Here is a 26,416-nt window from a genome sequence, read left to right on the forward strand (position 1 = left end):
CCCAGGTCACTTCAGGACAAGCAGATGAGGGGGAAATTATTTAAACTGCAGTGAACTCGAGGGGCATTTGTTCCTGTGACACCCTAATGAGATACTCTAAACCAGTGAAGGTTTCCATGCATGTTTCTATGTATGGTCTGTGCTGTGAAATGTATTCCCATGGTTTCCATAGGGATGAGTGGCTGAGAATGTCAGGCTGTTTAATGAAGGTAACAAACCTCACCACTGTGTGTTTGAGTCCCTGCCAAAGGCGTTGGTCTCCTCCTGCCAAAAAGCACTGGAATACTCCCCACTGTTGCATCAGACCAAGGCACATTGGGCAGAAGAGGCTTCACAGAGTCCTCATGGGAATTTCTACTTGTTCCAGTTTGGGGAACACAGAGAAACACTTCCTGGAGAAGAACATCTGGCTGAGTACCCACAATAAAACACCCAGAATTTTCAAGCTGTTACTCCAGCTGGGGAGTGATAGCTGGGTTTTATCAACTTGCAGAGGGAAAAGCATCCAAATCTACATTTAATTGTAATCATGTATCACGTAGGTGCCCGTGACCTGCCATAAATATTACCATGTTGGCTTCCATCCATCCAAAACACAGGTATGAAACTGCACAAGAAGGGCAAGGATAAGCCTCAGATCCCAGGTTTGATGGATATTTGCTCAGGAAACACTGTGATGGCAGGAACTGAGGTAATACTTTATGGATGATTTGTGCAGAACACACTCTGTGACCCCAGACATTTAATGATGCAAGCAGTAACATTAAATAGAAACGAAGAGCAGAGTAAGTAAGGTGACAGCTCACCTTTAAAAGCTGCATTCCTCCCATTTCAGGTAGCTGTATCATGGGAGAGGAAAGGGAAATGTGATCTAACTTGCACTGACCATTTAAAGCCCATGTCTCATAAAACCATGAGACAGAGGCTAATGGAGTTTTAGGGGACAGCCCTTTCAAACCTGAACACTGAAATAATCCTGATGGGTTTGTGTATTTACAGCAGAGACATTTCACACTGTGTTTCCACTGCTGGGGTAATATTTGGGTCCACCACGTGATAGACAAATAGAGTAAGCTTTCATGTAAATAAAAGTTAGAAGAATTGGGCAAAACCCCAGCAACTGGTTAACAAGCACTGGTGTGCTACCAGCACAGGGCTGAGAGGGAGACTGGGTTTATTCCTGCTGCACAACTCAACCCTCTCTCCCTCTCCCAGTTGGAAAGTCCTGATCCACTCTCCTTTATCCACAAGCCATGGCTGAAGCTCACAGAACATTGCCAGGGATTCAACCTGCACCAAGTCTTGCACCTCAAGCTCCCTGAGTGAGCCAACAGCAAACCCAAAACTCCCAAATCCAGCCTCCAGTCCCTGCTGACCCCGGGAGGTGACAACTCTCCCTCTGCCACGACCAACACTGACACCAGTTTTGAGTCTGTTTGTTGGTTCATGTCACAGTCATCTTCTTCACACGGCTTTCCTCAGATCCACTAACAGAATTAATTTCTAATTCTGCTGTAGGGCACTTGGAACATTTCTACTGCTGTTTGGATTTCTAGACTTGGGGGAGAAAATTACCACTCTGTTGGTAGCTGCTCCTGATTCAGTTTAATCCCAAACTGGAGCAGGAGCAGCAGTTTCACCAGACTGAATCAGAGCTGATAAGCAGGGTATTAGATTATTTATTCCTTTGGTCATGCTGAAGAATCAACCAGCCCTTGAGATCAGGGCTGTGCTCTGAGACCTCCTGTTCCAGAGATAACACAACCTGCAAGTCTGAGCCCTGAGTTTCAGGGCTTCACACAAATTCCTCAGCCCCGGACAAATCCACCTGCCTTCACACCCTCAGCAACACAGCCAGAAATCAAAGCTCATGGGTGAAAAACTCATGTCCCTACAGGTTCTCCTTACCAACAGCACTTCCTATCACAGGTCCAGCATGGGAGGATCAGTGCCCAGGCAACCACAGGGAAATGGCAACGCTGAGGAGAAGGCAGGGAGTCCCCTTCCTGTGGCCATGGCAGAGCCAGCCCTGGAGCAGCACAGTCTGCATGTTCCTGGGAAGGACCAGGCAGACCTTCCTGCTCCCAGAAACCTCCCTCCCCTCTGAGGAGCTGCAGGTAACAGGCTTTACAAAACTCAAGGGCTATGATGGAGTCAGTCTCTTCTGTAATAATAAAGCATCATAAATTCTGACAATAATATTGGGTGGTAGATCTTGAGCACAACTCAAGGCCAGGACAGCCCTCAAACAGCTCCTAATCACACAGGTAAAGCAATTGGCACAGGAACAGATGACTCAGTCACACACTCCAAAAATCAAGGTCCAACTAGACCCTCACCACAAGAGGCAAAAGCCTCTTAAGTGGAGATGCTGAGTGGACACAACAGCCCAACACAACCCCCCCTCAGCACCCCCAGAGGCACAGCTCTTTCCCCTCGGCTCCTGCCGAAGCAAAAAGGACTGGTGTGATCCTCCCATGTCCCCTTCCCTCACCTGCTCCATCAGAGACACCCTCCAGGGCCTCCCAAACCCCAAGCTGGGGTCTCTCTGCAGTGCCCAGGCTGCACACACAGGCACCACCCGTGGCCTCCCCGGCCACTGGCACCACCTCTCCACTCCACAAGGGCTTCAGCGCCCTTACATCTTGCTTTTCTACTCCTCCCGAGTTTTCCAGGCTGCAGGAAGAGGCCCAGGAGCCACACTGGGAACCAGAACATTCTGCCAGGCAGAGCTGTGGCCGCTGTGCCCCTCCTTGGCTGGGCACACACGGGGCTCAGGGCACCCCAGGCTACACGAGCACCACACGGGTGCCAGGCTCCACTCAGCCACGAGCCAAGCCCCAGCAGCCTGTGGCACTCTGGAAACCAGGACCAGGCTCCAGATTAGTTCTCTCCGGATTCCCCCCAGCATCGCAGGAGCTGCAGGAACACAGATTTCCAAGATGTTTACTGATAACCTCCAAAACCCACAACACAGGGGTTTAATTCCTTTCTCAAAGCCCACAGAACAACTCCCTGTTACTCTGTGTACAAAGGCTAAGAGCCTTTGCTGCTGTGTTGGCCAACTGGAGATCAGATACCACAGCAGATTTGTCTAAGGTCAGTGTGAAGGGATTGAGAAAATATTTTTGGTTTTCCCATTACAAGAGAATTTGTCTAAATTCAGCCTCCATAATTGACCTAAAGTCAGTCTGCTTTGGCTTGTAGATTTACGAAAAGAAGGAAATATCCTTCCCTTCAGCACTTCCCTTCAGGTTTTATTCAGCTGCACAGAACTAGACTGAGTGTTTAGGACACACAGTTTAACCTGTAACAACATCAGCAAGGCAAGAGGTGACTTTTCAAGAGAAGCATCAGCAAACCCTCACCACGCTTCACTCCAGACCCAGAAACCCTACAGGTGCCTCATACATGAGGAAACCAGAGACATGGAAATGTGAGGAGGAAAACCCACATTTAGACCTTTGGTTTTCATGGGAAAAAGGCAAGACCCCTCTGACAGGTGCACACAAAAAACTCTTTTGACATCATAAATACCTACGTAAGCCAGAGAATATCAGCAAATTAAAGGGACCTGATCAATGTAAACCTGGGGTTTAAGGATGCACACAATAAAGAGAGAAAAAAAAGTAGGAGATCTTTCTTTTTCTGGGCAGGTCACACCTTGATGTCTCGACACTCCTGCACGCAAGGACAGGTAACACCTGTAAACACACACACACAAGCTCCCAAGAGGAGCCTGCACATCTCTCCACTACATGTGGGCACTGAAATGGTTTTGGAGAGAGAAACCCCCACGGGATGAATCCACACTCTCAGCCAAAACCCCAAAACCTCCATCTTAAAGTTCTGCATCCGCCAAGAAACTACGTGCAGGGCTCATCCTGCAGGGTCAGAAGCCAAACCCCTCCTGCCGACACCCCCCGGCACCCCCGGCCCGGCCGGAGCGGGGTCCGGGCAGCGCCGAGCGGGGCCCGGCCGGGGGCACGGGCGGGACGTACCTGGGTGGGCATCGCGGCCGGGCCCATCCTCACACCTGCGCTCCAGGTGGGCAGCACACGGGTGGCCTCGGGGTCCTCCCAGCCTCCGCCGGGCAGGGGGGCACAAGTTCCTTATTTCTGTGCTCCGGGGGGTGGGAAAACCCGGGACCTGCGGGAGAGAAAGGGCTGTCACGGGGGGGCCCCGCAGCCCCTCTCCCCCGTCACCTCCATCCCGCCCCGGGCCGGCCGGCGGGGCCGGGCCCGGCAGCGCTCGCAGGCCGGCCCGGGGGCGCGGGGCACCGGGGGGAGCCCCCCACTCCCTCTGCTCCTCCTGGGAGCCCCCCGGGCCCGGCCTCGCTTCCCGGGGCTAAAATGGAGGCGCGGGGCGGGCGGGGGGGGGTCCCCGCTCCGCACGGAGCCGGCCGGGCCCGGCCCCCCGGGGGCAGCGCGGCGGGCGGAGCTCCCCCCGCACCCCGGGCCCTGCGCCCCCCGCGACCCCCGACCCGCAACTCCCTTGCGTGGGGAGGGGGGACCCGCCCCCCCACCTCCTTCCTCCCTCCCTCCCTCCCTCCCCGCCTTTCCCCAGCCCCTCCGCGGCCCGGCCCCCCGCAGCCAAGTTGCGGGACGGTGGGGCCGCGGGTCCGGGGGCGGCTCTGCCCGGGGTGGGGAGGGGGCGGCGACCCCCGGGCCGTGCCCGGCGCCCCCCGCCCGCGCCGCGCCCGCCCGTACCTGCGCCGCTCCGCCGCCTTCAAGCGGGCACCTTCCGCCCCCCCCGCGCGCCCATTGGCTGCGCGCGGGGCATGGGCGCGCCCCATTGGCCGCCGCCCCGTCAATCACGGCCGGGGGGGCGGGGCGGTCGGTGATTGATGCGGTGCCGCCGCTCGGCCCCTGCCCCGCGCCCCCCCCCGCGACCCCCCCGCCCAGAGACCCCCCCCCGCCCCGGGACCCCCCCCGGCCGGGACCCCCCCCGGCCCCGAGCGCACCCGCACAGGCCGCGCAGGGGGGTCCGGGCGCTGCGCAGCCCCCCCGGGGCAGCCGAGGGTCCGGCCGGGCCGCGGGAGCGGCGGGGCGGGGGGCGAAGGGGTGCGGGTGTGGGGGCGGCGGGGGGGGCGCGGGGCGGGGGGTGTCCCGCGGGTGGCAGCGGGCCGGGGCCGGGGGGCCGCGCGGGGTGTCCCGCGGGCCGCAGGCCACTCGTGCCCCGTGCGGGGCGAGGGTCCCGCGGCACCGGAGGGACCTGCGGAGGGGCCGGGGGTGACCCCGCGGCGCGGGGGGTCCTGTCCCGCCGGGGGCACCGGGCCCGTGTCCCGCGGGTGGCACCAGGCCCGTGTCCCGCGGGTGCCCCGTGTCCCGCCGTCCCACACAGCACACCGGGCGGGTGTCACGCAGGTGTGACAGCCGTGGGTGACAGCAGCGCCCTGTCCTCCCCTCTGCCCCGCGGGGGACACCAGGGGACCACTGCCCGTGTGCCCCCCACCCCTGGCTGTGCCAGGCTGGCCCCAAACTGTGCCATGGGCCCCTCGGAATCCGACCCACACCACCCACCAGCAGCCCCTCGGTCCCTCGTGAGCCACACGCTGCCGAATTCCGGGTCATCTCAGCACCACCTTCTTCTCTCAGACATGGAAAACCTGCCAGTGGCTTCTTCTCCTGCCCACGGCCGGGGGGACACAGCGGTGCAGCTCTTCCTCTGCTTCCACTGTTGAGTTTTTCAATTGCCTTTTAGTTTTTATCCAAGTCACAGGCCGGGTTTAACTGAAATTAAAGGCCCAACTCCACGTCCCGCAGGCTGAAAACCAGCTCAGCTCCTTCACGTCTCACTGATGGTCCTTCTGTGAGAACAGAGTTGCTGTTTCCCTTTGGGACAGCGGAGCTGGGGAGAGGATCAGAGAACCATGGAATGGTTTGGCTTGGAAGGGACCTCAAAGTCCATCTCATTCCACCCCCTGGCACAGGCAGGGACACCAGCCCAGGTTGCTCCAAGCTTTGTCCAACCTGGCCTTGGACACTTCCAGAGGTGGAGCAGCCACAACTTCTCTGGGCAACCTGTGCCAGGGCCTCACCAAACTCGGAGTAAAGAATTGCCTCATAAAGTTTAATCTAAATCTATCTCAGTTTAGAACAGTTCCACCTTATCCTGTCACTACCTGCCGTGTAAAAATCACTCTCCCTCCTTTTTGTAAGACCCATTTAAGGAGCAGAAGGATGTTTGAGATGCTCTGAATACATTTCTGCAGATGACATCCTTATCCTCAAAGCCCTGCTCAGGAATCCCTGGGATGGTTTGTACCACCATAAAATATCCCCAGCATGGAGCTGGGGAGAGTTCTGCTGGGTGGACTAAAGGAGAAAATTCCCATTTTTGTCTCCTTGGGAAGCCAAGATGCATCAGGTTTTAGCTCTGATTTCTTGCCCCTGAAGCTCCCCAAAGTCCAGGTCTGTCCATCCACTGGACAGTGATGATGGAGAGGGAGACACCAACACACCTGGAGACTTTACAAGGGATGGGCTGGACGTGGGGAACTCACCCGGTGTGGGGAGGCAGGAAAATTCCTTCACTGGCAGAGGATTTATCACACTTGTTCTTAGATAGAGTCTTTTCTGTTTCAGGGCCAAAAGGAACTTTCCACACCAATTCTGGTGCAGGGGGCACACGGGGAACTTGTGGCCCCACTCAATGTAGTGACTGAACTCCTCTATTTAAATTAAAGCTGTGGATGCCCCAAACAGAACAGCCTCATCACCATCCCCACACTCTGTCCTTGCCCTCCCTCCCCAGAGAAGGTGGCTGCAACCAGGTTGTTTTTTCCTGGTTATCCGGGAAAATCCAGAATATGACGATATTCTGCAGGTGACAAAGTGTTTAAAAGCAGGTGAGTGGATGAGCTGCTCCCACAGAGCGATGGGACTGAGGAGGAACACCTGCCAGAGAGAGACTTCTCTAAATCTGTTGAGACACATGAGAATCCAAAAGAGGCAGAAAGTAGCAACTAATCCTCTTGTCTCCCTCAGCTCATTTTCCAAACATCCTGGCAACAGAGGATTTCTGTTGTTCCACACGTAGGTGGATATGAACTGCTGGATTTGGTAACAGGAGATATTTAACTGAACAAAGAATGTCAGAAAGGAACATGTGGCACCTTTCTGGATGTGAATTTCTGTGGTAGTTTTGATGGAATGACCTTTGAGAATGTTGTGGGGTTTTTTTTCTGATCTGGGAGGTGTTTCTGACACTTTCCCTTATTGTGCCATCAGGATTTTTGAAATCCTTCCATCATTTAAGGCTGAGTCAAACAGTCTGGGCCAGGAGAGCAGATCCCAGATGGAAACAGGTCAGAACATGACACGAGGGGCTGGCAGGACCCCAGAACCCTGAGGGATGGACCAGAAATGCAGCCAGAGCTGTGGAAGGTGTTGGTGCCCATGTTCACAAGGCTGCAGAGGCACTGGGGGTGACCCAGCTCCTGCTGAAGTGCTGAGAAACCCAGGAAAGCCTCAAACCAGCCCAGCTGGCTCTGGAGAGGGGACATCCCCCCAGGCCAGGTCCCACCTGTCACTGCTGTGCCCACTCCCCCACTTCTCATCAGTCTCAGGTCTCTGCTGCAGCAGCTCCTCAGTGTCCTTCACCCTCCTCTGTCCTGTTTCCACCTCCACAGGCTTTTCTGGCTCTGGCATTCCCAAATCATGGATTTGCTCCATGACTCTGCCCAGCTGGAGGGAGGACACAGAGGCTGGAGAGGTGTTTGCTGTCGGGTCCAGTGCTGTGACCCCAAGGAAGGGACAGGGTCCCCTCCTGTCCCTGCTCACCCAGAAGCATCTCCCAGGGTTTCTACAGCAGTTGGACCCAAACTAGCAGACAAATCCAGTGCTCCACAAGCACTGATTTGAAAAACGGGTCAGCAAAAGAAGCAGAGAAAGTTTTATTTCCTGTGTTAACAGAATTTTAAACCCTGATCCTCGGAGGATCAGGAACACAGGGCTCCCTGCCTTAGAAACCCTGTTCTTCTGCTCCATTAAAAATGGAGATGAAGCAGTTCCTGCTCCTGGATCAGCTCATGCTCAAATAAAGTCACAGACTTGGACAGAGGGACAGAAAGCAGGACGATGCTGCAGCAGCAAAGTTAGAGATGAACAACAGAACAGAGTGTGCTGCCCCACTAAGCTGTGGGTGTCCATAAAGGTCCCAAAAACATCCCCGAGCTGGAAATCCTGAGGCACAAACAATTCCCGGTGTTCCCTGCATGGCTGGGATTCACCCCGGAACGATGTATTGCAGCTCATAAATCAATGCCAGCAACGCTTTGCCTTTCTCTGGAGGCACCCAAAGCTCAGCTTAACAAAGCTCCGGTTCACCACCGGGACGAGCCCGGCTCCGAACGGCCCCGAGCGGCTCCATCACCCCAATTCCAGCCGATATCACCCGAATTCCAGCCGAGATCACCCGAATTCCAGCCGACATCACCCGAATTCCAGCCGGTATCACCTGAATTCCAGCCAGTATCACCCGAATTCCAGCCGACATCACCCGAATTCCAGCCGGTATCACCCGAATTCCTGTCGACATCACCCGAATTCCAGCCGGTATCACCCGAATTCCTGTCGACATCACCCGAATTCCTGTCGAGATCACCCGAATTCCAGCCGGTATCACCCGAATTCCAGCCGGTATCACCCCAATTCCAGCCGGTATCACCCGAATTCCAGCCGGTATCACCCGAATTCCAGCCGGCATCACCCGAATTCCAGCCGATATCACCCGAATTCCAGCCGGTATCACCCGAATTCCAGCCGGTATCACCCCAATTCCAGCCGGTATCACCCGAATTCCAGCCGAGATCACCCGAATTCCAGCCGAGATCACCCGAATTCCAGCCGGTATCACCCGAATTCCAGCCGACATCACCCGAATTCCAGCCGAGATCACCCGAATTCCAGCCGGTATCACCCAAATTCCAGCCGACACGGGGACGCTGCCACCGAGACACAGGAAGAACAACTCTGCTCCTGCTGCCGGGCGGGAAGTTGGCTACGGAGAATTGAACTGTGAGACACAACAATAAATGTCCGGGATCCAAAGAAACGCGGGAGAAAACAGCGGGAGGCAGCTGGGAAAGGGTTGAGTTCAGAGGCACTTTCCCAGCCAAACCCGGCGCTCAAAACCCGCTGGATTAGGTTGGTATCGCGGGGGAAAACGAGCGGTGAGAGGTTTAATCCGAGGTGATTGTTTGCAGCAGGAGGAATTCCGGCACAGCCACGAGCCTTCCTGGGAAGCTCGGGAAGCACGAGACAGGGATGACTCCTCTGCTGACTGAGCAGCTGCAGCCACAGCGTCGGGAGCTGCTACAGCAGGTAGGAGAAAGTGAAAATAAAAATAACCCACTCCTTGCCCAGGTTATTGAATCTCCTGTCGCTGCAGGATGGAAGCAGCAACAATTCCAGGGATGGGGCAGCCACAGCTGTGCCAGGGCCTCACCACCCTCAGAGGGAAGGATTCCTTCCCAATATCCCATCTAACCCTGCCCTCTGGCACTGGGAAGCCATTCCCTGTGTCCTGTCCCTCCATCCCTTGTCCCCAGTCCCTCCCCAGCTCTCCTGGAGCCCCTTTAGGCCCTGCAAGGGGCTCTCAGCTCTCCCTGGAGCCTTCTCTTCTCCAGGTGAACCCCCCCAGCTCTCCCAGCCTGGCTCCAGAGCAGAGGGGCTCCAGCCCTTGGAGCATCTCTGGACTCACCCCAGCAGCTCCACGTCCTTCCCTCAGGTGTAACACCCCCACCCTCACCCCAAATTCCACCCCAGCCCAGTTGACTGGAAGCCTGGGGCAGATCCAGGTGACAGGTGGATCCCCAGGTACCCCAGGACAGAAAACAGCCCCCGTGTGCCACGAGGTGTGTCCTCAAACCCTTCCCAACCTCTGCCACACTTCTCCACCTCCTGAAGGACAAATCCCACCCCCCCATCCCAAAGCACCTGGGGCTAAACCTGCTTTTAAAAGTAGTTTATTTGGATTTTCCACATCCTTTAATGAATCGCAAATATATTAACAGAAAAGACTTTTTTTTTCCCCCCTAAGACTGTACAATTTTCGAAATAAAAAGTCAAGAAAAGCCAAAAAAAAAAAAAAAGGACAAATTACATTGTTTCAATGCAAATAGTAACACCACACCCACACTTTGCATTTTTTTTTTTCCATAGTTTTGTTGTAAGAAAATGACAGTTCCCTAATTCTTTTCAGTGGACACTTGCTCTCACCTGGCTGCCAGTGCCTCCATGCTTGGACTCTTCCTCCCTGTCCCTCCTCAAAGAGCCAAATTTTAGTCATTCAATAATAATTCTGTGTTTCTCCTTAGAAGGTAAAATAGCAGCAAGGGCTAAATGTGACTCGGGATTCTTGGGGAAAAAAGGAAAATCCCTTCCAGGTATGATGTACATGGAAAGCCAGGGATGGTTTTATGTATTAAATCTTGCAGGTAACGTGAATGCCCTCGTCAGATCCCAGCTGAATTAAGAGCTTTCTCCAGAGGGTTGGAAGTTTTACTTCATTTTTTCAGGGAACAGAAGGGAAAAAGCCCTTTAGATTCCCAGATCTCTGGTCCCCACCTAAACACCACCATTGGTTACCAAGGGAATAGCACCTGCTTCCTCCTGCTTTGGAAAACCTGCTGGGAACCAAAAGGAAGCCAATTAACACATTAATTAGTGGCATTCCACAAGTGCTGCCTCCAGACCTTACTGTGAGGTGCTGCTGGACTCCTCCACGCCAGGGATGTGCTGGGAAGCTGCAGCTGGGTGGGAAAACCACCCCAGGAGAGACACAGGGAACTCTGAGCTGTGCCACAGGTGCCCCTCAGGAAACCTGAGCCCGGAGCCTTCCTCGGGGCAGACTCTGCAGGAAGGGGAATCACCCCCAGCAGCTGCAGCCCCAGGAAGGGGGGTGAGAGCTGGAACTCTCCATCCAGCCCAAACCAGCCGTGATTTTCCAGTCACTCCCTCGACCTTCCAGCCCCAGCCCAGCACAGGGATGGGGCAGAGGCACAAACCTCCTTCAGTGTCTTATTGCTCCTCAGACTTTGGAGATTCCTTTTCACTGTGAGGGGAGTCAAAGCCTGTTTTCCCCTGCTCATCCTCCTACCTCAAAAATCACCAACGAACCAGAGAATTTCTATTTTTTTGCTCTGAACTTGGGAATGATTTTTCAAAGGATAAAGGTGTCCATGTGGCTTCTGAGCAGAGAGGAGCTGGGACAGAAGATGTCCCTTGTGTACAAGGATAATTTAAAAGGAATTGAAGTGTAAAGGTAACTAAGAGACCCCTAAAAACTAACAGATCTTAAAAAAAAAATTAAGACTGATCACAACAAATACATTGCTATGAAATTTGTATCATTCCCAATTTATTAGGCATAAATTGCTCTTTAAAACTGCTTATATCATACACTTTCTTTGTCATCACTGCACAAAGGGCAAATTGCTGCTGCAGGAGGCTACAGGGAGCAGTTTGGACTTGCTAACGTGGTGCAGCTTCCTCCTCAAAGAAACAGCCCCTGGAGAAAAGGAAAGTGTTCCTGGAGTGAGAAACTGAAAGAAGAGCTTAAAAAAAAAAAATAAGGAAAAAGACTGATAATTGCACATTTTTGCATCCTGCTTGGACCACGCTTTACAAAAGAGTTTTAAAAGTGATCACAGGTCTAATGAGATACTAACCCGAGACAGTTATTTGAGGTGTTGGACCAAGGTTCTGATTGTATTAAGGCTTCCACAGTCTTCCCAGTCTCTCAGGATTAAGGGTTTGATGTTGTCACATTACACTTGTATCTCATTTGTCTCTTGATTTTGCCCTTTATTAATTTTTATTCTCAAGAGGGGAAGAACAAGTCAAGGGGTGTACGAAAAACGAAGCGAGGTGGTGCTGACTCAAGTACAAAGTAAACACTGACCTTTCCCAAACCGGGTGAATAAATTAATTCATGGTTAGAACATGAAAGCATTTGATGAAAGCTTTGATCCTGCCATGTGATTCTCCTGCAGTTTGCACTCTAAGCAGGGCCACGGGGTGTTTTCCGTGGTGGGACACGCTCCCAGTCCTGTGTTTGCTCACTGGAGACACTGCAGCTTTAAGGTCATGGACACTCCCTGGCATTTAAGTTAAACACTACAATATGCAAAAGTCCTGTTTGTCACCACTGTCCTTGGAGAACTTGGAAATGAGGTTCAGCACTCTGCTTACCAAGAAAGACCCAAACTAAGACACATTTCTGGAAAAAGAACAAGACACCTCGTCATTAGTACTATCCCCACATCTACTGCCTTCCATACAGCAAACCACAAGTCTGTCTTCCATGATATTTTTTTCCAGCAAAGGGGAGTCCAAAACCAGCATTTCTTCCTCAGTCACTTTGATAAATGTGTAAGAGCCAACTAGTGAGACTCAGCAGCAGCTGGATATTGCACTGCCACGACCCCTGGGACAGGTCGGGGCTGAGGTGCACTCGTGGTGTCAGTGGAGGTCGACGACAGTGCTGGCTCAGAGAGGTGAAGACCCAGGATGTGAAGGAAGGGGAGGACACGACAGTACCAGTCACACACACTCAAGCTCAGACAGTGGCTCTTGGAGGTTAAAATTCATCGCTTTCCACCGCGTGGAGCTGAGTGTCGTCCGCGTCCGTCATGCTGCTCTCCTGGGACTCGTCTGTGCCGACTGCGGGGAGAGGAACACGGAGGGTCAGACCCCACGGGGCTGCTCCACTGCCAGGATCCCCCCACAGCCTGCTCCAGCACCTCAAAAGCAACAGGTTTAGGCTTCCCCCCTCTGTTTTAAAGCCATGTGGCTTCTCCCGTTTTCCTTCACAAACTGAGCCCTGACAGCTTGAAGGGGTCTAAAGAAATCCCAGACACCCAGAGTGGTTTGGGTTGGGAGGGACCTCAAAGCTCATCTCAGTCCATCCCCTGCCATGGGCAGGGACACCTTCCACCAGCCCAGGTTGCTCCAAGCCCAGTCCAACCTGGCCTTGGACACTGCCAGGGATCCAGGGGCAGCCACAGCTTCTCTGGGCAACCTGTGCCAGGGCCTCCCCACCCTCCCAGGGAAGGATTCCTTCCCAATATCTCACCCAAATCTCCCTTCTTTCACTTTGAACCCATTGCTCCTTGATCCTAAATGAATTTCCAAAGGAATTCACACAAAGTACACACCAATAAACCACAAAGCACATTAACAAACCCACTGTTTGTCCCCATTCTGTTAAATGCCTGCAACCTCCAGCACTGCTCAGGGAGGGATCCATGGAGGATCCCAAAATCACCTCAGGAGGGTTGGGCAGCTCTCCCTGCTCCCCTGACACAGAACATGGCACACAGTACCTAAGGCCACCCTTAAATACTTAACTCCTGTGCCTGTTAAGGTCAGAACAAAGGCAAATATCTAATGATGGGTTGTTCTTCCCCCACAGGAACGTGACTGGACTCTGCTCTCCAGAGCACAGTCGAGGAAATGAACTGTAAATTCCCAAATACTCAATTGTTTCATGTGGAGAAACACAGATGCACTTCACTGCTTTAAAGAAAACACTGCAGGTTTCTGCACAACAGACACAGTCAGTCCCCCAGGGGGCAATTTAATGCCCAAAATGCCTTAAACTACCCAAAATATTCCAAACAATTTCCCCCTTTGCCCAGAACTACCTTAAATTACTTCAGTTTGTCTCATGTATCCCAAGAGAGTCGTTCAGCTGAGGCTGTGGAACTCTGGGACAGTCTCTCTGCACAGTCAGGGAGGCTGGACTGTGGCACACAGCCCAGCACTTTGACTTTGTTTACATTTATTGGACAAATTAAGCTGTTGGGTTTTTTTCCTTGGGGTTTTTTTTGGTGTTGGTTGGTTTTTGGGTTTTTTTTGGTGCTGCTCAGCAGTTCCAGTCTCTGTCTCCATCTCCTGGTCAGAACATGCTCAGCCCCAGTGAGCTGGGGCTTTAAATTAACCCAGTTCCAACAGCAGGAAAAAAAAAGATGGATACTTCAGGAAGAGCAGTGCAGGGTAAGTTTCCCATATCAAAAAGCACACAGGATCAATTAAAAAAAAAAAAAAAAAAAAATCAATGTGATAGACAACTGTCACCTTTTCCTACTTTTTCAGCTGAGGATCTGGAATTGCAGGACAATATGTTTATTAATAAAGAATCCCAACCCTGCTATATTTTCCTCTTTTCAGGAAAAGAATTAAATTGCTTATCAGCATTTATTTTCTGTCTCTGCTTCAGTCTGCAAAGAGGTCAACACTTATGACTGTCAAAGCAATTTAAGCTCATAATCAAAAGCTGAGAGAAGAGAAGAGAAACCTGGGCTATTCCTTTTTGTGGATTATTCCCCAAAGTGTTTTTATTTTCTCTTCATTCAAACCAAACTGCTTCCATGGCTTCCATCACAAGCCACCTTTTATGTTTAGCACACCAAGTATTTTCACCCAACATCCATTTTGAACTCCTGACAAAGCCCCTACAGACAAATTTCAGTTGCCATTCAGTTACTCGGAAATGATTTGATGCTTTCTGATGGAATATTTGCAGCCCTGGGAAGGTCTTGCTCTCCTGGGATGATATTACAGCCCCCATGATTTGTAGGAATTTACAGTTCTCACAATCTCTGTCCTAATACACCTAAAGAAACGTCCCAGAGTAGGAAAAATGAAGGGATCCTGCTGAAGGAAGAGCCTCTGGAGTTCTTATTTGCTGAGCAGAACGTTTCACTTATTAAACCTGGGATTCTTCCCACAGCTGAGTGGAAAAAACCTCCTTAAATGACCAGGGGTTGGGAATACAAACCTGATTCATAGGGGTAACATTCACTGATCTGCTCCTCTCGAGTTATTGGCTCCTCATCATCAGGAAGGTAACGTTTATCAATGGCCTCTTTGATCTGGTTGTTGGCTCCTTTGGGATCCAAGTCCATGGCCCAGGAGAAGTTCATTAGGGCCAAATGGGTTTGACCCAGTTTTTTATAAACCTGAAAATCAATTTAAAAAAAAAAAAAAAAAAAAAAGCAGAAAAGGCTCCATTTACACAAAGCTGCTGCTTGAAGGTTTGGGCAACAAATGTACCAAGCCACAGTGAACTGGTGTTTTATGAAAAACAAGAGAGGGGAAGGATGAAAAAGTTATTATATGAGTCCCAAAGGAAATAATAAGTATGTGTAGAAAGAGCATTTCCATCCAAAAATTAAATTAAACCAGCAGTTCACTGATTCCTTATCATTAAGGGCAGATGAGCAAATAATTTATCTGTGTTAAACATTTAAACAGTGAAAGTATTTAAATTCATCAAGACATGGCAAGTCTAATGTCAGTTTAGGGGTCCAGCTACTCCTGGACAAACACCAGTCAACACATTTCAGCCCAAACCCTTTTAATCTCTCTCTACTCTAAAAAAAATAAAGAAATCTTGCTGATTGAGAGTTCTCCAGGACTGTGCCAGAGGTTTGTCTGGTTGGTTCCAAGTACAGAAAGCTGCAGGAGCTGTTTAAAGCTCCATAGCAGAGGAGGGGGTGGGAAAGGAGGATTTCTGTCACCACGTCACTCCTCTGGCATTTCACACACAAAAAAATGCAATTACTTCTTATTCAGGATTTCTGACACAATGCACTGGAATGTGATTCAATATTTAATAGGTACACCTGCCAATAACCAACTCTGCTGGTGGATGGGCTACCCCTCCAAATGTTCAGGATCTGCACTGCTAACATCACTGATGTTCTAAGAACCAAGTCTGGACAGAATTCCATTTCCAGGGACAGATGCAGTGCTGATGACACAGTCATGTGTCCCTTTTCAGTGAAGGATCTTTATCAGGACCAATTTAGAGATCAGTTTATATGTATTTTATATCCTTCCAGTGCCCAAAGGGGCTACAAGAAACATGGAGAGAGACTGTTTCCAAGGGCCTGGAGGGACAGGACAAGGGGGAATGGCTTCAAACTGCCAGAGGGCAGGGTTAGATGGGACACTGGGAAGGAATCCTTCCCTGGGAGGGTGGGGAGGCCCTGGCCCAGGTTGCCCAGAGAAGCTGTGGCTGCCCCTGGATCCCTGGAAGTGTCCAAGGCCAGATTGGACAGGGCTTGGAGCAACCTGGGCTGGTGGAAGGTGTCCCTGCCCAGGGCAGGGGGTGGCACTGGATGATCTTTAGAGTCCCTTCCAACCCAGGCCATTCCAGGAAAGCTTTTTAAAATGAATTATCTTTTCAGTTGACAGTGGTGAAATCAAAGCAGGCAAAAAGTAACACTGGCCTGGGTGATTTTTCTCTTGGTTTGTTTTATCCCAGAACAGCCTCCAGCTCTCTTTAACTGTCCTCTGCATTTAAAAGCTGATCCATAATAAACCTGTGAGCACTAAGCCTTATTTAAAGCTTTGGGAATTTTTAGAATACTGCTCCAAGTGGAAGCAGCTTAGTGACAGGCATCCCATTTTCTCATTAAGCAGCAAAGGAAACCAAAGAACTTGTGATCACAGTGAGGTTTTACCTACCTTTCCTATTAAAAAGTAAACAAGAGACTCTTTGGGAACAATCTGCTTCAATTCTTCAAGTTCTTGTAAAGCTGACTGAAAGGAAGGAAAAAAAAAAGTGTAGTGAGTACAGGCCAGAGATCTGCAACCAGTTGTGACATCACCAAACTGTGACTTATTAATTTAATAAGAAATTAATGTTGGCATTTCCATCCAGCTTATTCCATCAAGAACAACAGCACAGTCTCATGAGAAGCATCTAAAATTCCTTTTCCATTAGTTTCTCATTTAAAACTTGCAGCATGTTATAGCCCCATTATTGCAGAAACAGAGCAAGCTTTTTGGGCTTTGGTCTCCTACAATACCCAAACTGATATAAAATGTCTTGATCCCAGGAAGGTTGAACAGGGCAGAAGACAAGCAGCTGGCAGGGTGTTCACAGTGGATAATTAGTGGAACTCCTAAAACATAACAGGGATGTATTTTGGTGTGTATGTGCTAGTCTCAAGCCTATGCTTTTGAAAAATTCTGGGTTTAAATGTGCATTTTGGGGACTTCTACAAAAGACTGTGTTTATATCATGCATTTGAAACCCAAAATATTTAGTCAGACTTCTACTTTACTATTAAAATAATTGTTGATGCTGGAGCTCCTTATTCTGCTGTGACAGTCACCTGGCATCACAAAGAAATTCAACCTAAAAACACTTAGTCTGCAGTTAGAAATAAATATTGGTTTTAGTTATAAAAGTTCCATTCAATCCCCTAAAACCTGCTCATGTGAACACAATTTCAAGTTGGGGCTTGCCACAGAAATCAAAGTGTAAACCTACATTTCTTTACCCAACAGCAGCAACATTTATCCCCCTGTCCAAGTTCCCTCAGCACTGGTGCTAAAAGCCAAGACAGTTCATTAAGTTTTATGCAGTTTATGTGAACAGCACAACTTCAGTCTTGTAAGTCTGAGCCTGGGAAAGAAAGAGCCCAAATCTTTTATTTCACTGCTTCACCAGGGTCAAAAAGTTCCTTCACCAGCACAAGGGCAATAAGATAGTGGACTATTATATTTATTTTTCCTCTGCTTTTACATTTTGAAAACAATCTATGAATGGGCAATTAAGTCCTTAATCTTAACACATTTTGTAACTAATTTATTCAGTTAGGAATTAAAAAAAGAAGTTCTAAGTCAAGTTTTCCCTTTGCATGTGCACACACATTTCTGAAGCAAGGTTTAAAAACCAGACTGAGGTTTGTTTTCTGTGGCCAAAAAAAACAGGTCAGAGGAAAAGTCACTGGAATGGGACTGTGGGAAGATCTTCTCTTCTTCTAAACAGGGTTCAGGTCATCAGGGATCAGCCCAAAACTGCTCAGCTTCTGATTTTTCCCTCCATAACACAACCTTTGAAATAGCTGGTTCCTGTTGCTGTAACTGGATATGGGGCAGCTTGCTGAGTTTTTTTTTGGTAATTTAGTATAAGCTCATGATAATGGGTCAGAATAAAGTAATAACAACATAAACATTGAAAAAATTAAACATATATAAGGTATAAATACAGAAATTATTTTTTAAAATTAAAAATAATAATAATAAAATAATTAGAAGAATAAAATAATTAGAAGAATAAAATAATTAGAAGAATAAAATAATTAGAAGAATAAAATAATTAGAAGAATAAAATAATTAGAAGAATAAAATAATTAGAAGAATAAAATAATTAGAAGAATAAAATAATTAGAAGAATAAAATAATTAGAAGAATAAAATAATTAGAAGAATAAAATAATTAGAAGAATAAAATAATTAGAAGAATAAAATAATTAGAAGAATAAAATAATTAGAAGAATAAAATAATTAGAAGAATAAAATAATTAGAAGAATAAAATAATTAGAAGAATAAAATAATTAGAAGAATAAAATAATTAGAAGAATAAAATAATTAGAAGAATAAAATAATTAGAAGAATAAAATAATTAGAAGAATAAAATAATTAGAAGAATAAAATAATTAGAAGAATAAAATGATTAGAATAATAAAATGATTAGAATAATAAAATGATTAGAAGAATAAAATGATTAGAAGAATAAAATGATTAGAAGAATAAAATGATTAGAAGAATAAAATGATTAGAAGAATAAAATGATTAGAAGAATAAAATGATTAGAAGAATAAAATGATTAGAAGAATAAAATAATTAGAAGAATAAAATAATTAGAAGAATAAAATAATTAGAAGAATAAAATAATTAGAAGAATAAAATAATTAGAAGAATAAAATAATTAGAAGAATAAAATAATTAGAAGAATAAAATAATTAGAAGAATAAAATAATTAGAAGAATAAAATAATTAGAAGAATAAAATAATTAGAAGAATAAAATAATTAGAAGAATAAAATAATTAGAAGAATAAAATAATTAGAAGAATAAAATAATTAGAAGAATAAAATAATTAGAAGAATAAAATAATTAGAAGAATAAAATAATTAGAAGAATAAAATAATTAGAATAATAAAATAATTAGAATAATAAAATAATTAGAAGAATAAAATAATTAGAATAATAAAATAATTAGAAGAATAAAATAATTAGAAGAATAAAATAATTAGAAGAATAAAATAATTAGAAGAATAAAATAATTAGAAGAATAAAATAATTAGAAGAATAAAATAATTAGAAGAATAAAATAATTAGAAGAATAAAATAATTAGAATAATAAAATAATTAGAATAATAAAATAATTAGAATAATAAAATAATTAGAATAATAAAAAATAAAAATCTGTTGCCCCCAGATTTTATTACAATGAAAAAACTTAATACAGTTCCCTTGGTGAAGGTGGCACTTTGTAAAACAAGTATTTCACAGGTCTCAGGCTCTTCCTGATGCTCCCCAGCTCACCTTGTACTTCTCATTTGCAAACAACACCGAGGCTCTGTGGAATTTGCATAGGGGGTTCTTGGGGTCGATGTTTATGGCTTTGTTCAACGTGTCCAAAGCCTTCTCAGATTTTTTCAGTGCATGTTGGACCTGTCACAGAAAGGGAGAACAACTTTGAAATGGGGAAATAACAGCTCAGCTGCCAGGCAGGGACAAGCCTTTTTCACTCTGTTTGCTTATGTTCTGATCCTTTAAAAAAACATTGGCCCAATTCTAGACCAAGGTTTAACAGGTTTCCTCACAGGAATTAAAATCCACTTTGTCTCCACCCCAAAGCCTTCTCCCCACCCAAGGCCTTGCAGAAATCATTTAACCTCTGACCAGGAGCAAACCCAAAGCCTTTCTCTGTGTTTAAGGGAGAAGCAGCCACAGTCCCTGTCGGATTTGACACAGTTTTGGTGCCACAGAGCAGGTAAATGAGAGCCAGCAGGTCACCACCCCTCACTCCCACACAGACTTAACATCCAAGAATTATTTCCCAACTCTGAGCAGGATTTGCCAGAGAGGCCACTGGTTTTTCAGGACTGCAGGAGCAGAGGGACACACGACTGACTTTTCAAACAGCCCCGTAAATTGAACTGAGGGGTGGTGCCTGAGGCCTCCTGAATATGGCCTGTTAATTAAATCCCACTTGGCATAAAGTGGCTCAAGAAGTGGGTTGTCACATCTACACCTGCCTGGAACAAAAAGGCAAAGGGGACACAGAGCCAGGACAGAAATCACTGCACTTCCAAAAGCTGCAAAAGTGATTTTTCTCCTGCAAAGTACGGGATGAGAAGCCAAGGATAAAGTACAATCACTTACTACTCCGATGTGACACAGCAGGACTGAGCTCTGAGGGTTGATATCAAGTGCTTTCTGGAAATGCATTTCTGCTAAACTGAATTTCTCCTGTTTGTAATAAATCATTCCCAGCCCGTACCTGCGAGCACAGAAACAATTCTGTTAAGTAACACTTGTCTTTTAATCCAATTAGTTCTTGGCAGTGAATGTGACGTGGCAGGAATGGTTTCTAGACCTGCCAACCCAGGGTGGGAAGGAATTTCTTGGGGGAAAAGCTGTATCTAAAATTTATTTGGCTTTCTTTATCAACTGGGCAGTTAAAGAACTCTAGGAAGACTGACTTAAACAGCCACAAATTAAAAGGAATACAACAGTTAAAGACTAAGTGACTTACACTCACAAATCTAACTTTTACTGCTTTATATATTAAAAAGTTTTAAGAAATTAACTGTATCTTAAGGTATGAAGGGGCTGAGTTCCTCACTGAACTGCAAGTGAGGAAAAAATAACTGGATGCACGAGGAATGCTGCACAGGAGAACAGAAGAGCTGGGTAATGCAGCCTAAAAGACCTGGGAAAATCAAAAAACTCCTTCCTTGTGGAAGTAACTGTTTAATAAAGACATGAATCCCATATCTTCTGCAGGAACAGTTTTGCTCTCTTCTGAGAGAGAGGAGTGGGAAGTTGGTTGTGGATTCCCCATCCCTGGAAGTGTCCAAGGACAGGTTGGAGCAACCTGGTCTAGTGGAAGGTGTCCCTATTCATGGGGATGAGCTTTAAGGTCCCTTCCAACCCAAACCACCCTGGGATTCTAGGAAATCCCAGCAGTGGCAGCATCCAGAAGATATTCCTCCTGAAGGGATCTTGTATCCCACGGAACAGCAGGGGACAAACCCAAACCTACCACGCGTTGTAGTGCCTGGGGTTGACTCTGATTGCATTTCTGAAACAAGCCAGGGCTTTGTCCAGTTCCTCTGTCAGCACAAACTCGTGTCCCAGCAGGGTGTAGGCATAGGCATAGTTTGGATCCACCTGGATGGCTCTCTGGAAGAACTTGATTGCAATGTCGTGCTCCCTTTGGAGGCTGAAACAGTTTCCTGCAGCACACCAGGCCTGGGAAAAAGGGGACAGGATTGGAATCCTTCCTGCAACTCAGAGTGACTAAATCTGAGCTGAACACATTTTTCCACGCTGCTTTACATAATTAGAAATGAATTCCTGCTAGATTAAAAAAATAACAGTAATAAATCAACAGTTCAGTCTCATTCCTGTGAGGCAAAAACAGGCCTAAACACACCTCATAAAATAAATAAACACCCAGGCTGAAACACAGAAATGGAGAATCTGAGGACACTCGACAAGTCTGTGCCAATTAGATCCTTTGATGACTAATGACTAAAGCTTTTGAAGCTGAAAAGGCCAAAAATAAAACATCTTTGATATTTAAGAATAATGAAGGGGCAGATGGTACTTTCACTCTTAAGTGACAAATCTGGAAATCTGCAGGGGAAAAAAATTTTAGCAGCAGCCTCCCCTTTCCCTCCTGCACAGGAACCATCAAGACTGGGAAGCATCAGAGCTTGGGGTCACTCCCTTCCCCAAATTTTCAGCCTCAGTGCCAAACCACATAACTGTTCCCCACTCCTTGGATTAGAATCTGCATTTCCCTCTCTCCAGCCTATCTCACTACAACCTCCAACTGCTTCACTGGGCTTGGTTTTTCCACTCTTAGACAAGCTAATGACAATATGAACAGGAATTCTCTCCTCCAATAACAACAACAAAAAATCCCAACATCCTCTACTCTTTTCTCAACTCTTAAGAGCACCTTTACAAATATATATCTCTGATTTTTACTGTGGCACCAGTTTTGCCCCCAATTTGTGGGTCCCAGGTGTTGATTCCTGGATTTTTGTACCTCATGACTTTACATTACCAGACACTCTGCAGTTTAATGGACTTTGGCATAAAAATGTGCAACATCATGTCTCCAAATAAACTCTAGGACAAATATTTTAAATGCCAGTGAATTAACTACAGCTATTAAGAGGTGGTACAGGAAAAAGATATTCCTTATCTCTGCACCCTGGCAGCAGCAGGAGTGACTGATTAACCCATGATCTTCCTGGATGAATGGTGCCAATGCAAATTTAAATAATCATTAACAGAGAAAAGGTTTCAACCTGTTCCCTGTGAGCAGATATTTGGATTTTAAGAAGCCATTTTGGGCATCAGGACTTCAAAAGACAATCCTGCCACCTCCCTCTCCAGTTTTGCCACGTTCAGGTGTATCCCCAGAGGAAAAGACACGATTAGAGCTCAGAGCTCATTGATTTTGCCACGGCCAGTTCCCCTTTTCTCCCTCAAACCCAGAGCATTTTATACCTCCGGTGAGTTTTTATCCATGTCCGTCAAATCCTTGGAAAGAACTGAAAGGGCAACATCTTTCTGCAGATGCCAGAGCGTGGTTGAATAGATCTCCATGCCTTCTACTCTGTAGTTTTCAATCCTCCTGACTTCTGAAAATATTCTCTCAGCCTAAGAACAGAAACTGAACTGAAAACCAAAATTCCACCACCAGAGCAGAGTACAGAGGTCACTGTTAAAGGTTTCATGTCCAGCCTGAGCAGCCTCTCTGCTCTGGAAGTGTTCTACACAGAGCTGCAAGTTCTGGGACTTTCCCTTCCAGAGCAGGAATTGCCTGTGTCCCAGGATATCTGTGCCAGCAGGAATGCAGCCAGTCCTCCCTCCTGCTGACTCCGACTGAATTCCCGTTTCCGTCACAGCGCTCGCATGAGGCAAAAACGGTCCCCACAAAGTCAGGGACAGGAACAGACTTTTATGGGCCAGTTATGATTGTTAAACATCCTAATAAATAGTGACAGGACAAGGGGGAATGGCTTCAAACTGCCAGAGGGCAGGGTTAGATGGGATTTTGGGAAGGAATCCTTCCCTGGGAGGGTGGGGAGGCCCTGGCACAGGGTGCCCAGAGAAGCTGTCCCTGGATCCCTGGATGTGTCCAAGGCCAGGTTGCTCCAAAGCAACCTGGGCTAGTGGAAGGTGTCCCTGCCCATGGCAGGGGGTGGGACTGGAGCATCTTTATGTCCCTTCCAACCCAAACCAATCTGGGATTTGAGCTGCAGCCTCAGCTTTGTAAATCAACTATTAAGCAGCCCAACAGGCTCCATCTCACAGTTTAAAAACCCCCTCTGAAACCTTCTGGGTCTGTCTCCTGCACACATTCTGCCAAAAAGTGTTTCAAAAATTTGAAAAAATGGGGCACATCAGCTGCCAGGAACAACAGAGCCAAGGAGAGTTAATCTGTGGGGTTACCCTGAACTGCTCACTTCTGTTCTGGAAGCAGTTTGCCACCACCTCAGCTGTGCCAATGTGCTGAGGCTGAAAGGGAAACTGGGTCACTGATGTGATCTGAATGAACTAAAACACAGAGGAGGTTTTTGGTTTAGGGCTCAGATTGTTTCTGATTTCCACCACTGTACAACCAGTTCCATCAGCACAGCTGATGGGGAGAGACGAGCAGGAGACCCCAATAGTTGGGTGCAAGAGCAAATCATATGAAAAGAAACCTTCAGGAAAGCTCAGTGATGAAGCTCTACTGATGCAGATTCAACATCTAAATCCATTCCATCTATAACCTTCATATTTCCACACTTATCACAACTGCAAACTTCGCATGGATTTTGTGGGAATTCCGCAGGTTTCGGGCAAAAAACTGCCAAAGGAAAGTGGAAAGAGGAAAAGCAACCCCCCAGGTCCTACCTGCATGTACTCTGCCAGCTCAAAGTAGGCTCTCCCAATTTGGCACAGCACCCAGCCCGTGTAGTAGTGGTGGGAGGGCAGGTGGCTCAGGATATTTATGGCTTCCTTGCAGTTGTAGGAACACAAGGCCAAATAACCCTTCCCCATGTCCCGGAGAAGGCTCATCAAACCTTCTGGGAGAAAAACACAGTAAGTAAGGAGTGGCAAAGGAAAGGAAGAACAGCTGAGATTTGTTTCCTTGAAGCTGCTCATCCCAAAAGCTCTGGAATTTGCCTCTTTCCAAACACAGCCTTAGACACTCCTAACCTGGGCATGATATTCTGAATATCAACCTCTGCGAGGGCAGTCAGGTGGTAACGAGTTCCTAAGGAACTCTGGAGCTCAGGGCAAGTGGAATTCTGCATTTCCAGCAGCTTTTCAAGCATTTCACTGGCTCTGAGCACAGTTGCCACGTGGTAGCCATGGATACATCTTCCTGCTGCCTGGAAACACTGCTGAGCCAAAAGGGAGGAATTCAGCAGTTTGTCTAAGATTTTTCTCACAGTCTCAATAAAGAACTTGTTTTTAAACAAATGGGAAATATGAAGGGAGAACAGACCACATAAACCCCACTTTGAGGGAAGATGGCTGGGTTATGAGCAACTCCTTTGAGCTTCCAAGGATAATACTTGAACCATTAGTACTTTACAATAATTTATATTATTCTATTAATATTTTGTAATATAATGTTTTGATATAATTATAACAGTATAAGATATTGTACTATTATAATTAATATACTAGATGTAATTTATAAGACTTTATATATCAATAACTAGAAAATACCTTAATAATTAACAAGAACAAGCTTCCAAGATATATCTGCTGACAATTAGCCACTTTTAACACTTCCTCACACGTTGTGAGTTAAGAAGATACTGAATGAAATTAGTTTTTATAATCATACAAAGGTGAGAGCTGCGGGCTAAATGAAACAGGAAACAAAGGAACACTGAAGCAACATTATTTTTTCATTCAACATTAAATAAAATAGATATATTCAATTTTACTCTGGTCCAGTAGTGTTCAAACAGACCTGCTGCTGCCTTCTGGAGCGTAAAAGCTTGGATTTGTGGTGCAACAGTGGAAATTTTCCCTTCTGAAATGATGGAAGAGTCCAGTTTGGTGATTTCCAAACTGTCATTTAAGTTTGGTTGAGTTATTCCTCCCTTATTTGTTTTACTTTTTGTTTTTCTGTTTGGAATCTTAGGTGGAAACTTCATTTTTAATTTTTTGCTATTTTCCTGCAAGGAAGAAGAGTCAGAGTTACATATCAAAGAGTCTTTTAAATTCAGAAAACTAAACCTGAGTGAATCCTGTAAAATTATATATAACACTAAAGAACCACTAAAGAACCTGTTCTTAAGCTGCTAAAATTGCTATAAATATTGGAAATGAAGAGTTGGTACAGTGGAATGGGTTAGAAGCCCCAAATTTCCCAAAGGATGAGGTTTGTTACCTTTGTTGTAGAACTATCACTAGTAAACAGGCGAGAGCTTCTTCGAGGCAGTGAGTTTGGTGGAGCAGCAATTGTGGGGCTCAATACCTGAGGTGTTGTACTGGAAACCAAAAATAAAACAATTACACATTAAAAAAAACACAGTCATTTGCTCCTTTTTTTAAATAATAACAGCTTTTATATTTGTTTTAAACAGAAATGCTCAAGTACTGTACCACAGATATTCCCATTTCAAGGGATAAAACCCCAAATTTACTTGTTGCATGTCAGGAATAAGAGCAGAGTTTCCTTCCAGCTATTTATTTACTGATGAAAATGGTGTAACTGCACAGGAGATTCAACTGTTTAATTTAAATTACCTCAACAAATAGCTGGAGTTATTTCACCTAACAAAGAACCCCACACTCCCTCATCCAAAGAGGAATTCTGCAGGAACACCCCACACAAGTTGGGCAAATAAAGCACCAAATTCCTTCAAGCAAACAGAAGCAAAAGGCAATGCCAAGATGACTTGATTTCTTACCTTGTCTGTGGACCAGAGCTCTGTGTTTGTGCAACAAGAACTGGAGTGACTTCCCGACTGTTCCCACTCTGGGAGAAGACAGATTTTGTCCCAGCCTGGCTTATCCTGCTGACAGTCTGCACAACACACAGTTTCTACAGGTTTGTTATTATGCCACTGAGGAATCTCCATCTCTGCCACACCAAACCCAACCCCTCCTGCCCACCAAAAACTGCCTGAGGAGGAGAAAGGGAATTATTTCAATAAAGGGGAAGAGTTCACCCCTTCCAAGGAGAAACCACCAAGGGTATTTCTCATTCTGCCTGTTAATAACACCAAGTTTATCAAACTTTATGCACATCATTTGAAGATATAAAATCTCCATCTAGTGGCAAGAAACTACATGTTAAAAATATTTATGCAAGAATAAAAGGGAATTAAAAGGTGTCATATTTAAAAT

General features: G+C 46.7%; 2 protein-coding genes and 1 long non-coding RNA gene across 12 annotated transcripts in view; 1 reads left to right on the forward strand and 2 right to left on the reverse strand.

The window, feature by feature from the left end:
• The window catches only part of KANSL1 (KAT8 regulatory NSL complex subunit 1), a 102,375-nt gene extending 97,649 nt beyond the window's left edge, over positions 1-4,726 (reverse strand). The window contains exons 1-2 of one of the 2 annotated variants that reach the window (XM_051768688.1): positions 4,710-4,726; positions 4,002-4,149 (exon numbers count right to left, since the gene is read on the reverse strand). The gene's annotated coding sequence lies outside the window, so the exon portion shown is untranslated. Of the gene's footprint in view, positions 1-4,001; positions 4,214-4,709 lie in introns of those variants that run through there. The other variant, XM_051768687.1, reaches the window with a different exon arrangement.
• Positions 1-23,893, forward strand: part of LOC127461190 (uncharacterized) — a 67,260-nt gene extending 43,367 nt beyond the window's left edge. Inside the window, exon 2 of the long non-coding RNA XR_007899985.1 lies at positions 23,206-23,893. This is a non-coding gene — a long non-coding RNA (uncharacterized LOC127461190). The remainder of the gene's footprint in view (positions 1-23,205) is intronic.
• Positions 9,955-26,416, reverse strand: part of CDC27 (cell division cycle 27) — a 32,640-nt gene continuing 16,178 nt past the window's right edge. For 2 of the 9 annotated variants that reach the window (XM_051768693.1, XM_051768698.1), the window contains 11 exons: positions 25,978-26,111; positions 25,455-25,554; positions 25,032-25,239; positions 23,957-24,129; positions 22,562-22,714; positions 21,081-21,289; positions 20,198-20,315; positions 19,355-19,483; positions 16,482-16,556; positions 14,788-14,968; positions 9,955-12,668 (listed from right to left, as the gene is read on the reverse strand). In XM_051768693.1, coding sequence (XP_051624653.1) covers positions 12,586-12,668; positions 14,788-14,968; positions 16,482-16,556; positions 19,355-19,483; positions 20,198-20,315; positions 21,081-21,289; positions 22,562-22,714; positions 23,957-24,129; positions 25,032-25,239; positions 25,455-25,554; positions 25,978-26,111 — 1,563 coding nt within the window. In that variant the 3' untranslated portion in view covers positions 9,955-12,585. Of the gene's footprint in view, positions 12,669-14,787; positions 14,969-15,362; positions 15,372-16,481; positions 16,557-19,354; positions 19,484-20,197; positions 20,316-21,080; positions 21,290-22,561; positions 22,715-23,956; positions 24,130-25,031; positions 25,240-25,454; positions 25,555-25,977; positions 26,112-26,416 lie in introns of those variants that run through there. The other 7 variants (XR_007899984.1, XR_007899983.1, XM_051768697.1 and 4 more) reach the window with 7 other exon arrangements.

The sequence above is a fragment of the Manacus candei genome, unplaced genomic scaffold (assembly GCF_025592945.1).
Source record: "Manacus candei isolate 608988 ecotype Guabito, Panama unplaced genomic scaffold, ASM2559294v1 h1tg000096l, whole genome shotgun sequence".
NCBI classification, from domain to species: Eukaryota; Metazoa; Chordata; class Aves; order Passeriformes; family Pipridae; genus Manacus; species Manacus candei.